General features: G+C 39.0%; 1 protein-coding gene across 9 annotated transcripts in view; it reads left to right on the top strand.

The window, feature by feature from the left end:
• EDA2R (ectodysplasin A2 receptor) overlaps window positions 1-15,629 on the top strand; it is a 62,573-nt gene extending 46,944 nt beyond the window's left edge. For 5 of the 9 annotated variants that reach the window (XM_035012255.1, XM_035012008.1, XM_035012180.1 and 2 more), the window contains 4 exons: window positions 7,575-7,753; window positions 8,283-8,368; window positions 10,285-10,449; window positions 13,591-14,410. In XM_035012255.1, coding sequence (XP_034868146.1) covers window positions 7,575-7,753; window positions 8,283-8,368; window positions 10,285-10,449; window positions 13,591-13,973 — 813 coding nt within the window. In that variant the 3' untranslated portion in view covers window positions 13,974-14,410. Of the gene's footprint in view, window positions 1-7,574; window positions 7,754-8,282; window positions 8,369-10,284; window positions 10,450-13,590; window positions 14,411-15,595 lie in introns of those variants that run through there. The other 4 variants (XM_035012347.1, XM_035012494.1, XM_035012422.1 and 1 more) reach the window with 2 other exon arrangements.
• Window positions 15,630-15,968: the final 339 nt, after the last annotated feature.

Below are 15,968 nucleotides of genomic sequence, written 5' to 3'. Positions count from 1 at the left end.
AAAGATTCCCATTTATTTGCACCCTCGTCAACATTTGTTGTTTCTTGAGTTGTTAATTTTAGCCATTCTGACTGGTGTGAGGTGGTATCTCATTGTGGTTTTGATTTGTATTTCCCTCATGATGAGTGATGTTGACATTTTTTTTCATGTGTCTGTTAACCATTTGTATGTCTTCTTTGGAGAAATGCCTGTTCATGGCAGCTGCCCATTTCTTAACTAGATTTTTTTTGGGGGGGGGGGGCGTTGAGTTTGATAAATTCTCTATTTACTTTGGACACTAGCCCTTTATCTGATTTGTCATTTGCAAATATCTTCTCCCATTCCTTTGGTTGCCTTTTAGTTTTATTGACTGTTTCCTTTCCTGTGCAGAAGCTTTTTATCTTGGTGAAGTCCCAACAGTTCATTTTCACTTTTGTTTCCCTTGCCTCCAGAGATGTGTCTAGTAAGAAGTTGCTGCAGCTGAGGTCAAAGAGATTGCTGCCTGTGTTCTCCTCTGGGATATTGATGGCTTCCTGTCTCACATTTAGGTCTTTGATCCATTTTGAATTTATTTTTGTGTATGGTGTAAGGGATGGTGCAGTTTCATTATTCTGCATGTTGCTGTCCAATTTTCCTAACACCATTTGTTGAAGAGACTATCTTTTTGACATTGGATATTCTTTCCTGCTTTGTCAAAGATTAGTTGACTATAGAGTTGTGGGTCCATTTCTGGCTTCTCTATTCTGTTCCATTGATCTATGTGTCTGTTTTTGTGCCAGTAACGTGCTGTCTTGTTAATTACAGCTTTGTAATACAGCTTGAAGTCCAGAATTGTGATGTCTCCTGCATTGGTTTTCTTTTTCAGCATTATTTTGGTTATTCAGGGTCCTTTCTGGTTCTATACAAATTTTAGAATTCATTGATCTAGCTGTGTGAAAAAATGCTAGTGTTATTTTGATAGGGATTGCATTGAATGTGTAGATTGTTTTGGGAAGTATAGACATTTTAACAATATTTGTTCTTCCAATCCATGATCATAGAATGCTTTCCATCTCTTTGTGTCTTCCTCAATTTCTTTCATATGTGTTCTATAGTTTCCAGACTACAGATCTTTTACCTCTTTGGTTAGGTTTATTCCTAGTTATCTTATGGTTTTTGGTACAATTGTAAATGGGCTTGATTCCTTGATTTCTCTTTCTGCTGCTTCATTATTGGTATACAGAAATGCAACAGACCTCTGTGCATTGATTTTATAACCTGCAACTTTGCTAAATTCCTGTAACAGTTCTAACAAAATTTTGGTGGAACCTTTTGGGTTTTCTACATAGAATATCATGTCATCTGTGAAAACTGAAAGTTTGACTTCCTTGATGATTTGGATGCATTTTGTTCGTGGGTTTTTTTTTTTTTTTTTTTTTTTTTTTGCTGATTGCAGAGACTAGGACTTCCAATATTATGTTGAACAACAGTGGTGGGAGTGGATATCCTCATCTTGTTCCTGACCTTAAGGGAAAAGTTCCCAGTTTTTCCCCATTAAGAATGATATTATTGGTGGGTCTTTTGTATATGGCCTTTATGATGTTGAGGTATGTTCCTTCTATTACTATTTTCTTGAGGGTTTTTATCAAGAAAGGATGCTGTATTTTGTCAAATGCATGTTTTGCATCTATTGAGAGGATCATGTGGTTGTTATCCTTTCTTTTATTAATGTGATGTATCACATTGATTTTAAGGGGTATTGAACACCCCTGCTATCCTGGAATAAATACCATTTGTCTTGGTGAATAATCCTTTTAATGTACTTTTGGATTCCATTAGTTAGTATCTCATTGAGAATTTTTGCATCAAGGTTTATCAGGGATATTGGTCTATAATTCCTCTTTTTAGTGGGTCTTTATCTGGTTTTGGGATCAAGGTAATGCAGGCTTCATAGAATAAGTTTAGAAGTTTTCCTTCCATTTCCATTTTTTGGGACATTTTGAGAAGAATAGATACTAACTCTTCTTCAACTGTTTGATGGGTTTCCCCTTAGAAGCCATCAGGCCCTCGACTCTCCTTTATTGGGAATTTTTTTTTTAACTGATTCAATTTCTTTGCTGATTATGTGTCTGTTCAGACTTTCTATTTCTTCCTGATTCAGTTTTGGTAGTTTATATGTTTCTAGAAATTTATCCATTTCTTCCAGATCACCTAATTTGTTTGCATACAATTGCTAATAATATTCTCTTATAGTTATTTGTATTTCTATGGCATTGTTCATGATGTCTCCTCTTTCATTCATGATTTTATTTATTTCAATACTTTGTCTTTTCATTTTGATAAGTCTGGCTAGAGGTTTATCAGTCTTATTAATTCTTTCAAAGAACCAGCTCCTAGTTTTCTTGATCTGTTCTACTGTTTTATTGATTTGTATGTCATTGGTTTCTGTTTTAATCTTTATTATTTCCCTTCTCCTGCTGGCATTAGGCTTTATTTGCTATTCTTTCTCCAGCTCCTTTAGGTGTAAGGTTACATTGTGTATTTGAGAACTTTATTGCATTTTGAGAAAGGCTTTTATTGCTATATACTCTCCTTTAGGACAGCCTTTGCTGCATCCCAAGGTTCTGAACTGTCATGTTTTCATTTTCAGTTGCTTCCATGTATTTTTCATTCTTCTTTAATTTCCTGTTAACCCATTCATTCTTTAGTGGATGATTTTTAACCTCCATGTGTTTGTGGTTGTTCCAAATATTTTCTTGCAGTTGACTTCAAATTTCATAGCACTGTGGTCGGAAAATATGCATGGTATGATCTCAAGTCTTTTTGTAGTGGTTGAAGCCTGATTTGTGAACCTGTCCATGATCTATTCTGGAGAATATTCCATGTACACTCAAAAAGAGCATGTAGTCTGCTGCTTTTGGATGAAATGCTCTGAATATATCTGTTAAGTCCATCTGGTTCAGTGTGTCAGGTAGACCCTAGTTTCCTTGTTGATCTTCTGCTTAGATGATCTGTCCATTGATGTGAGTGCGGTGCTAAAGTCCCCTACTATTATTGTATTATTATCAATCAGGTTAAGTATTTTATTAATTGATTTATATATTTGGCTGCTCCCAAGTTAGCATAAATATTTAAAATTGTTAGATGTTCTTGCTGAATGGACCCCTTTACTATGATATAGTGCCCTTCTTCATCTCTTGTTATGGTCTTTGTTTGAAAATCTGGTTTGACTGATATAAGTATGGGTACTCCAGCTTTCTTTTGATGTTCATTAGCATGGTAAATGATTCTCCACCCCCTCACTTTCAAACTGGAGGTGTCTTTGGATCTAAAATGAGTCTTTCATAAGTGGCATATTGATGGGTCTTTTTTTTTATTCATTCTGATATCTTATGCCTTTTGATTGGATAATTTATTCCATTTACATTTGGAATAATTATTGATATATATGAATTTAGTGCCAGTGTATTACTGGCACTATTACCTGTAAAGTCTCCGTTTCTGTCTAGTCTTTGTTGCTTTTGGTCTCTCTTTCCCTGTCAAATGGTCCCCTTTAATATTTCTTGCCAAACTGATTTAGTGTTCATGGACTTCTTTAGTTTTGCTTGGAAACTATATCTCTCCTTCTATACTGAATGACAGCCTTGCTGGTTAAAGTATTCTTGGCTGCATATTTTTCCTTGTAGCATGTTGAGTATTTCCTTCCACTCTCTTCTGGCCTGCCAAGTTTCAACAGACAGGTCTGCTGCTACCTTATGTGTCTACACTTGTAAGTTAAGGACCTTTTTCCCACGACGTCAAAAACTAATGTTGGCTAACTGAACACAATAATTAAAAAAAAAAAAAAAAGATCCTTTTCCCTAGCTGCTTTCAGAATTATCTTTTTACCCTTGTATTTTGCAAGTTTCACTATGATATGTCTTGGTGTTGACTTGTTTTTGTTGATTTTGTGGTGAGTTCTCTGTGCTTCTTGGAATTGAATGTGTATTTCCTTCCCCAGATTAGGGAAGTTCTCAGCTATAATTTGTTCAAATAAACCTTATGCCCCCTTTCCCCCACTCTTATTCTGGGGCTCCTGTGATATGGATATTATTTTGCTTTATGGACTCACTGAGTTTCCTAAGGCTACATGCATGATCTAATAGTTTTCTTTCCCTTTTATTTTCAGCTTCATTATTTTCCATAATTTTATTTTCTATATCACCTGTTGCATCAAGATTTTTTCTTTGTCTTTGGCTCTGTACATCTTATTTGTAATATGTCTTATTATGGGTCTCTGAATTTTTCCTACTTAAAGTTCATTGAGCATTGTGGATGTGTTTATTAATGTTTTTCATCAAATTTGGTAGGTTTTTAGCCACTATTTCTTCAAATATTGTTTCTGCTTTTTTATTTCTCTCTTTTCCTTCTGGGAATCCCAATTGTTTGTTAGTCCACTTGTTGATGTCTCTTAGGTTTTGTTTACTCTCTTCATTCCTTTTGTATTTCTGTTCCTCACACTTGATAATTTCAACTGTCCTCAAGTTTGATCATTCATTTTTCTACCTGCTGAGAGCTGCTATTTAACTCTTGTAGTGATTTTTTTCATTCAGTTAGTTTACTTTTCAGATCCAGGATTTCTGTTTGGTTTCTTTTTATAATTTTGATATTACCATTTTGTTCATACACTTATTTCTGATTTTTTTAGTTCATGTTTTTCTTTGAATATATTTAAGATTTTAGTCTTCTACTCTTTGTCTAGTAAGTCCAATGTCTGGACTTCCTCACAAATACTTTTCATCAATTTTATTTGTTTCTTTAAATGAGCCATACATTCCTGTTTCTTTATGTGCTTTGTCACTTTTTTGTTCGAAACTAATCATTATAATGTGGCGTTAATCAGGTTCTTTTTTTCCTTCCTCACATTTAGATTTTTAAAAAATTGTATTTATTAAAAGCTATATTAGTTCATTTATTTAGGTGTTTTTCCAAAATCTTTTTTCAAACACTGTATTCTTTCCCATAGGTGGTCATTTAGTCTGTGTTTATTTAGATCATGGTTAGCTAATATTTTTATTTTATTTATTTATTTATTTATTTATTTATTTATTTATTTGAGAGGGAGAGCATGCAGGGGGGGAGGGGCAGAGGGAGAGGGAGAAGCAGACTCCCTGCCGAGCATGGATCCCTATGTGGGGCTGGATCCCAGGATCCTGAGATCATGACCTGAGCCGAAGGCAGATGCTTAATGGACTGAGCCATCCAGGTGCCCCACTAATATTTTGATAGAGTTTTCCTTGAGTGCCAGAAATTTAAAAATAAAATAAAATAAAATAAACCCACGCACCTTTCCCAGCCTTTGCAGATTGGGTCTGTGCTGAAGCACTCCTTCAACAATTAGCCAAACTTGGCACTCAGCCTATGGATCAGCCCAATGTGTAAGCTTTGGGTCTTCTCCTTTTATAAGCATGTCTCTTGACCTAGGAATGCATGTGCCTTTCTAAATTCCCCCATATATATGGGTGCTTCTGAATCTTTTCATTTCCCAACACATTTCTCTCATTTTTTCTAACCCTTCCAAGATTAGGAAGTCTATCATGTTTCTTTGTTCATAATTTCTTGCCCCAGATATCCGTGGTTTGTTAGTTTGCTTTGCAGCATTTTTTAAAATAAATGCCCGCCCCTTTTCCAGTCTGAATTCTGAACTGAATGAAACAGAAGTGAACACTTCATACCAGTCTTTCAGGTAGCCAACAGACAGGTTAGAACAGTCATACACAATAACTTATTAATAAGTTTTGCTCAATTCACTCTGGAACTAGGGATGAAGCCCTCCCACTAAGAACACAGGCTGCTGCCACTTTAAGATTGCCTCCACTTCAGGGCTGGTGCTGCTCAGGAGACTTGTGTAGTAAAGGCAAACAAAAATGGCATAAAACTTTCTTTTCATTTTCAAGTTGTCTTTTTCTTGGTTCAGCATTTGCTTAATCACTGTAAATCTTTGTTTCCCAGAGTTCTGACAACTTTGATTCTGACAATTTCTGCATACTTTTTTTTTTTTTTAGGAATTATTTATTTATTTGAGAAAGAGAGAGAGAGAAAGAGAGCACATGGGCAGGGGGAGGGGCAGAGGGAGAGGTAGAGAAATCCTCAAGCAGACACCCTGCTGAGCATGGAGCCTGATGTGGGGCTCAATCCTGGGACCCTGAGATCATGACCTGAACTGAAATCAAGAGCTGGACGCTCAACCAACTGAGCTACCCAGGTGCCCCTCTGCATGCTTTTCTGTTACTATGAGGAAATGAAGGCTTGGAGCTGCCACCTCCTCCATTTTTCTGATGTCCTGTCATTTTTAATATATTGATTTCAGCATTTCTCTGGGTGTTACTGTGTACCAGAAAATCACAGTATAAATAAAATTAAAGCAGTTTTAAATATAAAATAAGTACAAAAGAAAAAAAAAAAAACAGGCAGTTTTCTTGGGGCCAGACCTGAGAGAGGCATGCATCATTTTATCCATGTTCCATTAGCTAGAAATTAGGCACCTGGATCCCCCTAACTACAGTGGGGTTAGAAAATGTTGGCTAGTGGTATTCTCAGGAAGAAAGGAGGTTTAGTTTGACAAACAATCAGCCGAATTCTGCCACAACTAGCAAATAGTTAATATCCCCTGATAACTAGAGTTGTATTTTGAGAAAAAGCTATGATATATCAGGCAGGTGCCTTGTACCTAAGTTAGAATGTCAGAGCTGGAAGAATATTTAGAGACTATCTCCTTCAGCCTCTTCAGATGTTGGGGCTTTTGATGCTCAGAAATGGAGAGGGGCTGGCTAGAGTCACATTAAGTCAATATTAGACCTGAGCTAAGAAAGAGCTGGATCACTCATCTCTCCTCTATATCATTGGCATTCAAACATTTTTTTACCATTACCAAGAGTAAGGGATACATTTTTTTTATCACAACCTAACACATACTTGCATATATTTTATCTGTAAAAGTTTTACAATATAATATTGCAGTATTGGTAGTGATTACAGCTATTTGTCAAATATTTCCACCTCCCCACCTTCTAGAACATTGTGGAATTGCATTTTCTTTTACTTGTGTAGTTACTAATAATCAGATGATATGTGTGGTCAAAGACATGTGAGCAAAGTGAAATGGATCATTTCTGGAAGAAAGTAAGAGCCATGGCAATTCACAAAATTCTCTTTTCCCTGATGCTCCAATCATGGCCACACAAAGATAAAACCTCTGCCACCTCGTGTAGCCCAGTGAGAATAATGTAAAACATAACTCCTACTAGACCTCTGGTAGGCAAATAGGGTGAGTGAGAACTAAGCTTTTGTTCTTTTAAGACACTGAGATTTGGAATTTGCTTTTTGCCTTAGCATAACCTAGCCTATGCTGATTGATACTTAGCATTAGTATAAGCACTCTGATATTTATATCATTATTTTGTTTTGTTTTTCAATTTCAGTGCTGATCTCAAACTAGTAAATTTATTTTATGATTCATAAATGTGTTGCAACTTGCAGTTTGTAAAACATTACTTATATGATGTCCATTTGTCCCATAGCTGATCCTCTCTCCAAGTTTCTGTTGAGCAATGTTAGTGATCCCCATCTCTCTGCAGGATTGTGGTTATGGAGAAGGTGGGGATGCATACTGCACAGCCTGCCCTCCCCGCAGATTCAAAAGCAGCTGGGGCCACCATAGATGTCAGACTTGCATCACCTGTGCTGTCATCAATCGTATCCAGAAGGCCAACTGCACAGCTACCTCTAATGCTGTCTGTGGGGACTGTCTGCCTAGGTGAGCCTGCTGTGTGAGACCAAGCTTTCCTAGACCTTTTATATTCCTTGGAGGTCTTTTTCATCCTTACCTCTCAGAGTCTAGTTGGAGTATTCTAACTGTCCATATCATGATGAGCTTAAGCTCCCATGAAAGAGAAGCAGTGTCTTCTCATGATCCGCCTACAAAGTGCCTAGCACATGGTCAGCCACAGATGAATACTTAACAACTTTTTCATCATGCTGGCATGCTTAAGCCAAGGCCCAAGACTCAAGATAAATCTCACTGTAGATTATGAAGCACTTCTCCCCTCTCTTGTAAGACTAATTCCCATTTTAGCTATCGGGTATGGTGAATGGGGAAGGAGGTGGAACATCTGGGACTCTGATTCAGAATCAGACATAGATGCAGAGCATTCATGAGGATTGCAGATGGGTGCTGGCTTCCAGGAGGGCAAGACTTTTAGAAGTTGCTTATGGTCTCAGTAAGGACCACCCCACGTGCATTGCTTATTTTATTACTTTGCCATTCCTTATTGCTCTGACCATAGATTCTACCGAAAGACACGTATCGGAGGACTGCAGGACCAAGAGTGCATCCCATGCACAAGACAGACACCCACCTCTGAGGTTCAGTGTGTGTATCCAGTTCTCTTCTCTTGTTTTCCTCCAACCCATTGAGTGGTAGCAAGATAGGGTAGTAAAGATTTCCCCTACCCCCTGTACTCCTTCCTGTAGAGCAGATTGGCAAGGGAAACAGTTAGATTTGATTTCTTATTTCACAATACATTATCTGCCTAACCCTCTTTACATCATCTGAGAATAATTTAAGTCATGATAATCACCATTCTTCATACCTTATGAGATGGCTGTCTAGGTCTAATGAATTAATAGATTTAGAAAACACTATAAATTATAATATTTGTGCACTTGTAGATGATAATGATGATGATAATATGAGGTTTAAAAGAGTCTCTATTGCTTAGGAATAGTAAAAGCCTGAATGAAGTCCTAGGATCTAGTCTATGCCCATACCACTATCCATTTTTCTATCTATCATTTTTATCTATTTACCATCTATATATATACTCACTCTTTTAAAATTATTGATATTTTTATATTATGAAATACTTCAAATATGTAGAAATATTTAAAATGAAGAAAAATATAAAAATGGTTAGTTGCAGGCACCTGGGTGGCTCAGTTGGTTAAACATCTACCTTTGGCTCAGGTCATGATCCCGGGGTCCTGGGATCGAGTCCCACGTCAGGCTCCCTGCTCAGCAGGGAGTCTGCTTCTTCCTCTGCCCCTATCCCCTGCTCGTGTTCTCTCTCTCAAAAATAAATAAATAAAATCTTTATAAAAAAAGGTTAGTTGTACAACATCCAAAATTAATAAATTTTAACATTTTGCATATTTACTTCAGATTTTCTTAAAAAGAACAAAGATTCCACAGGTTTAATAGAATTCCTTTTTTTCTAAAGATTTTGTTTATTTATTTGAGAGACAGAGAGAGAGATCATGAAGGAGGGGCAGAGGGAGAGGGAGAAGCAGACTCCCCTCTGAGCAGGGAGCTCAAAGCAGGGCTCAATCCCAGGACCCTGGGATCATGACCGGAGCCAAAGATAGATGCTTAACTGACTGAGCCACCCAAGCACCCCTATAGAATTCCCTTTTGAATCCTCTCTGAATTTCATTCTCTCCCTATTTCCCCTGAGGCAACCACTGTCATAAAATTGTATGCATCCTGTTGGTAGGCTATGCTACAGTAACAAACCCCTAAATCTCAGTGACTTAATACAACAAAAGCTTATTTTTCACTATACAAAGACATTCCTCCATCTTGTGACTATACCATCTAGACCATGTGGCTCCTAGGTTGATGGAACAAAGAAGATATGGAAGAGACATAGTGGTTTTTAACTACTTCAGTCTGCAAGGGACACACATTACTTTCACTCATGGTCCATTGACCAGAAGTACTCTGATGGCCTAACTACAAGGGTGTATAGGAAATGCAGGGAAGCATGTGGATAATTGGTGAGCACTATGATTCTACCAAACCCTCCACCCATGTTTTAATACTTGTATTTTTTGGTGATAGATGTTTTATATAAATTACTTCAAGTTACTCACTTTCCCCAATTTGCCTTTTCCCTTCTGGATTATTTATATTGATCCATACAGGTCTTTTAAGTTATATAATAATATTATATCATTACATGATTTATTTATCCTGTACCTTACTGATGAACATTGTAGTTTGTTTCTAGTTTTCTAGGTTATATAACTAGATGTGACATGGAAAGACCATAAAATATGTGTATCTTCAAATAATTATATTAACTTATACCATACCAACAGTATATGCAAGTTCTTCCATTTGGTTCTTTATGTTTTTGCCTTCTCTACAAAGAATTAAAACCAGCTTAGCAGTCCTAACCGGGGAAGGTCCTAGGAAGAGGATAATGGCCTAAGGAAGTTCAGGCCCAGCGTCAGGGTGACTATTGACTGCCCACAGTGACTGACTTCCCCCACTTTCTTGTCTCACAGGTGCCTTCCAGTTGAGCTTAGTGAAAGCAGATGTACCCACAGTGCCCCCTCAGGAGGCCACACTTGTTGCACTGATGAGCAGTCTGTTCGTGGTGTTTACCCTGGCGTTCCTGGGGCTCTTCTTCCTCTACTGCAAGCAGTTCTTCAACAGACATTGCCAGCGTGGTAAGGGTAGCTGCTTCACATATTACATGTATTGGGAGCAAGGCTCTGATTAGCAGAAGAGAGGAATTTTCTGGGGTTGAGAGTTAATGGGCCTTCCCTACAGTGTTGAAAACTTCAGTGGTGGACTATCTGTGGGTGGCAATAGAAAGCATGGGGCTTCAGAGACAATTGAGGCCAACCCTGCAAGTTTATGGAACCTGATTCATTAAGGTACAGGGGTTCATAAAGGAACACAACATCATGAGAAAGATTACTTCCCTTGGGGAAGGAATCTGGATACCTAGGTTCTAAATCAACCTATACATAACTATGCAACTTTAGACAAGTCATCTAGATTCTTTGGGCCTCTTTATCCCCAATCTTTAAAATGAGAGTTGGTGTTGGATTAGTTGGTTTCTAAGTTCTTTTCTAATTCTTCATTTCTACTTATATGTATAGATTCTGGAGCTTGTCAGGAATGGAGGATGAATGGCTGGTTTTGAGACATGACTGTAATAAAAGTGGGTGAGGTCTTAGGCAACAGTTACCAGTATAGTAATATCCCAAATGTGGGTAACTGGGAGCCCAGTTTCCAGAGGAGTTGGTGGACCCAGACATTTTCCCCCAGACAATACTGACACCCAAAGAGGCCAGGCCCAGCCCATAGGAGATTGCCATGGAAATTGCAGATGGAAGGTCATATTTAAAGTCAGGAGTACCATTGTGATCTGTTTTCAGCACAACTCTAGCCATTAGCCAAAAATATGGGACAGAAAGTCCAGGTCACTGAAGGTAAAGATGGGAGGAGATAGGATGATGGGCTGGCCAGCAATAAGCAAGGGGTTAAAGCAGGAGCCCAGAGTACTAAGGTTCAGTGCAGCTTTAGTGTCATTGAGTTACTGAGAGCTAGGCAGAGACATCTAAACAGGAATCCAGGCTAGTGAATAGAGTTTATTTAGTAAGAAAGGGGGAGGATAAAGTTTCTTAGATACACTGGTGCTCAGACTCCTCTTCAGCCCACTGGATACTGGGCCCAAAACAATATCACTTTTTTAACTTCTTTCTATGTGGGAAGATCTCTTTTACATAGACCTCCTTGGGTAAGTTTGGCTTTAGGCCATGCCGGATAATCCATAAAAGGCCTAGCATATAGATTTGGCTTAAGTAGTGGTGAATCTAGCATTTCATGGGCTACAGGGACACAAAGGGAACACTGTTATCCCTTTATGACCCCTCTCAAGCTCTGCTTCTTTCTCCTCTACTATTTGGTGGATCTTGGAACATTGTGGTTCAGGGTGGACCATCTTGTTTCTGACTTTGGAACCAGTTTCTTAAATAAGAAAGCTGTTGCCCAGTCCCTGGGCATGGTCATGAAACATGGGCAGTGAAGAATTTGGTCCCCATAGCCCAAAAAGATGAAGATGAGGCCACATCTGAGAGTTGCTTTTGTCCCTCCTCTTGCCTCAGGAAAGGAGAAATGGGTAACCCGTCTCTGCTCCTCCCCTCTCTTCAAGATAATAATGAAGTACCTTTCTCTGGGGATATGAAGGCAGGTAGCTCCCTCAGGGTCTCCAAAGGAGAAAGAGGATAAGATTTTTTTTTTTTCCATTTGGAGAGGGTGTTTATCAGGAGTCACTGACTAACATGCATACTAGAGTCATATGGGGAAATTAGTGTGTGAATTAGATCCAATATATGGTGTAATAGAGAGGAGTAGGGACTATGGCAAACTAAAGAGTTAGTTGATCTCCTGTCCAAAGGGGAATCTGCTACTCAGCTCCAGGTGGTTCATTCTTTCTTTCCTTCTTTCCTTCCTCCCTTCCGTCCTTCTTTCCTTTTTTCTTTCTTCCTTCCTTCCTTCCTTCCTTCCTTCCTTCCTTTCTTTCTTTCTTTCTTTCTTTCTTTCTTTCTTTCTTTCTTTCTTTCTTTCTTTCTTCTTTCTTTCTTTCTTTCCTTTCTTTCTTTCTTTCTTTCTTTCTCTTTCTCTTTATTTTACCATGGGGGAATATTCAATGTTTTAAGATCTTCTGAATTTTCAGAAGAATCCAGAAATCTGAATTTCTGTATGATAGTTTTAAGCTCTGATGATGAATTCTAATAACAAAATACATACATACATACATACATACATACATACATACATACATACATACTGAATGAATGAATAAATGAATGAATGAGAAAATAAATAAATAAATAAATAAATAAATAAATAAATAAATAAATAAAACAACCACAATGCAGAGGGTCAAACAAATACACATCCTGTGGGCTCTTAGTTTATAACCTGATGCTATATCAGACTTATGCATGAAGCATGTACTACTTTTCTATCACTGCTGTAACAAATTACCACAAATTTAATGGCTTAAAACAAAACTCATTTATTATCTCACCATTTCCATAGATCAGAAGCTTTGTAGGCTTAGCTGGATCTCTTCTTAGAGTCTTAGAAGGCCAAACTCAAGGTGTTCACAGGACTGTGTTCCTTTCTGGAAACTGGAGGAGAGAATCCATTTCCTTGTTCATTCAGAAAGATGGAAGAATTCAGTTACTTGCAGTTATAGGGATGAGGTCCCATTTCCATGCTGTCTGTCAGTTGAGAGCCATTTACAGTTTCTAGAGACCATCTGCATTCTTTGGCCTATGACCCCTTTTCATTTTCAAAACTAGTTCATGTCACGTCTCTCTCATATTCTTTCTGACTCTTCTGCTTTTATTCTTCTGCTTTTAAGAGCACATGTAATGACATTGGGGCCACCTGGGTAATACAAGATAATATCACTATTTTAAGTTCCATAATCTTAATTCCATTTGCAATGTGCCTCTTGCCATATGACACAACATAACACACAGGCATAACACCAAGGGATGAAGATCATGGAAGAAGAGGGTCAAAATCCTGCTGCCCACAAAGGGTTTCTCTTTCTCTGGAGAAATTGACCCTTTTTCTTGATCTACCACTAGGTAGCCTCAATTTGATACCCCAGTGTAAGTGTGTTTCCCAACTGTATCACCTCAGCCTGGTGCTAGGTCCTTAGATCTCCAGGGAGGGGAAGGGGAGCACTACTTCCCGGACCCTGCCCATCTTGTACTCAGGACCAGGTGCTCCACTGAAAGGAGCTCCTGCCTTTGGTTGACCCAGTGGCTTTCTGCTTCAAGTTGCAGGAGGTTCGCTGCAGTTTGAGGCTGATGAGGCAGCAGAAGAGGAATCTCTCTTCACCATGCCACCTGGCCAGGAGACCAGTCCTGAGTCCCCACTGAGTGAAAGCATCTTTGAGACCCAGCCACTTAACCCCATCCTGGATGATGACTGCAGTTCAACTTGTGGCTTTCCCACACAGGAGTCTTTTACCATGGCCTCCTGTGCCTCAGAGAGCCACTCCCACTGGGTCCACACCCCCATCGAATGCACAGAGCTAGACCTGCAAACGTTTTCCAGTTCAGCCTCCTATACTGGAGCTGAGACCTTGAGGGGGGACACAGCTGAAAACTCTGAAGACAGACTGGAGTTCAATATGCCCTTTGAAGTCCCCAGCCCTTAACTCTAGTGAGGTGAGCTGGAAAGGTGGGACAGAAAGACCAGAAACTGGGGACCATCCCCAAGGAATTTTCCTCTGGAATACTGTTATTCAGTAGGGCTAGGGGTAGAGGAAGAGAAAGCTAGAAACACTGGAGGGGCAACAGTGGCTATGCTAATCTTTGGAGTCTGTCAGGTAATATCACATTTCTGGGCCTACAATTGTCAAGGAAGTAGCCAGGTTGACATGATGCTGGTCTTTCTATCCTGGTCTTTTACAAGCTTTCTCAGGGCCTCACTGTCTAATAGTCATATTCAGTTATCTCTGCTCATGTGTACACGCACCATGACACAATGGGAAAATATGTAAGCCTTGCCATCTGGCAGCCTGAAATCTACCTCTGTTCCTTAATAGCTATGTGAACCTTGTGTAAATCTTTTTACCTCTCTGAGCCCCAGGTCTTTAAATCATAAAAAGTAGAGTACTACTCACCTCATAAGTTCTTATAAGGGTTGAGTAAGAAATGTATGTGCAAGCGTCTTTTATAGTGCCTGATGCATTAGAAATATTTAAATCATGTTAATTTTCTTTCCTTCCCCAGCCCCAGTCCAATTTATATACCCCTACATATTGACTACACTTGTCTGATCTAACACCCCTTTGTGGTAAGCAGGTCAGGGTTTGTTAGCCTTGTTTTATAGAGATAGGAACTGAGACAGAGAGGGAAAATGATTTGCTCAAAGTCACAGAGCAAATCAATGGTAGAATTAAGCTAGAGCCCAGTTTGGGGGCTCCATTCCAGAGTTTGTCTAACTTTATCATTGTGACCATTCTATAGCCAATGTTACTTTCTCAGAGGCTTAAGTAGCATGAGACAATATGAGGCAGGAGAGTGGATAGATTCCAACTTTTCAACTAACCAACTACCTTTTAAAACCCTTTTCCATATTTCTGCAGCTAAGATATTGTCCAGGCCCTCTGACTCCCCCTTCCCTACATCTACCTAAGAAAATGTGAACAACATGTAGGTGAAATCTAACACTGCTATCAAACCAGTCAGCTTAGTTGTCTTCAAGGTTATCTAGTCCAACTTCCCTTCCAAGTCCTCCAATCCATGTTTGAGTTCCTTTTGTAATATCCCCAACAAATGTTTGTGTCACCTTTGCTCACATATTTACAGTGTCAGAGAGCTTACTACTGCCCAATGTGTATTGCAGCTATGACTGGTAGATTGGAGCTCAATGTAAAGAAAAACCTTCTGTCTCCCTGTAGTAGCTACTCATGGGTCCTGGATCTGTTCCATGGGCCACACAGACTTCATCTGCTTTCTCTGCCTTGTGATAGCCCTGAAGAGGTCTAAAAATTACATTTCCTCTCTGGAACGTACCACTTTGTGTTTCTCTAGAGAATGTGGGGCTTAAAGCTGAACCCAGCTTCATGAGGAATGGTCTCACCAAGATAGAACAGGGTAGAACTATCATCAACCTAGCTAAGTGATGTATTTCTACTGTTTCTAATGTTTCAACCATTGACCTAAACTATGTGTTTTTTTGTTTTGTTTTGTTTTGTTTTTTTAAGAGATAAGGAGAGCAGGAGACTAATGAGATTGCTCCACAGATTTCTAACTTGTTCTGCTCTCTCCCTAGGTCTCTTGGGCTTCTGGCAACCTTGCCCAGTCATTCTCTCTGGACTCTCCTGCTTTGTTCCTATACACAACAGTAGCAGGGGCCTGGGATGTGGTATCCACAACAGCCAGTACTCTATGAATGGGGCATATCCTATCCCATCCCACCAAAGTGTTGATTCTTTACCACTTTCCCAAGACTGACCTGCAGCATTTATTGCTTCCTTATTATAGCTAGCTTGGAGAGCTAGATTCTTTGGCCATGGAACTACCAGACATGTTCCTAGCTCAGCTTAATTATAGAGAAAAAGGGAGGGGATGTCAATGAATGGGGTAGAGTTTTACTGCTTGCATCTTGGTCAAGTGGACCTGAGGTGGAGGCCTCTCAGTACAGT

This window comes from Mirounga leonina, unplaced genomic scaffold, assembly GCF_011800145.1.
Source record: "Mirounga leonina isolate KUSES-001 unplaced genomic scaffold, KU_Mleo_1.0 Mir_101283, whole genome shotgun sequence".
NCBI classification, from domain to species: Eukaryota; Metazoa; Chordata; class Mammalia; order Carnivora; family Phocidae; genus Mirounga; species Mirounga leonina.
This window is presented reverse-complemented; position numbering and strand designations above follow the sequence as displayed.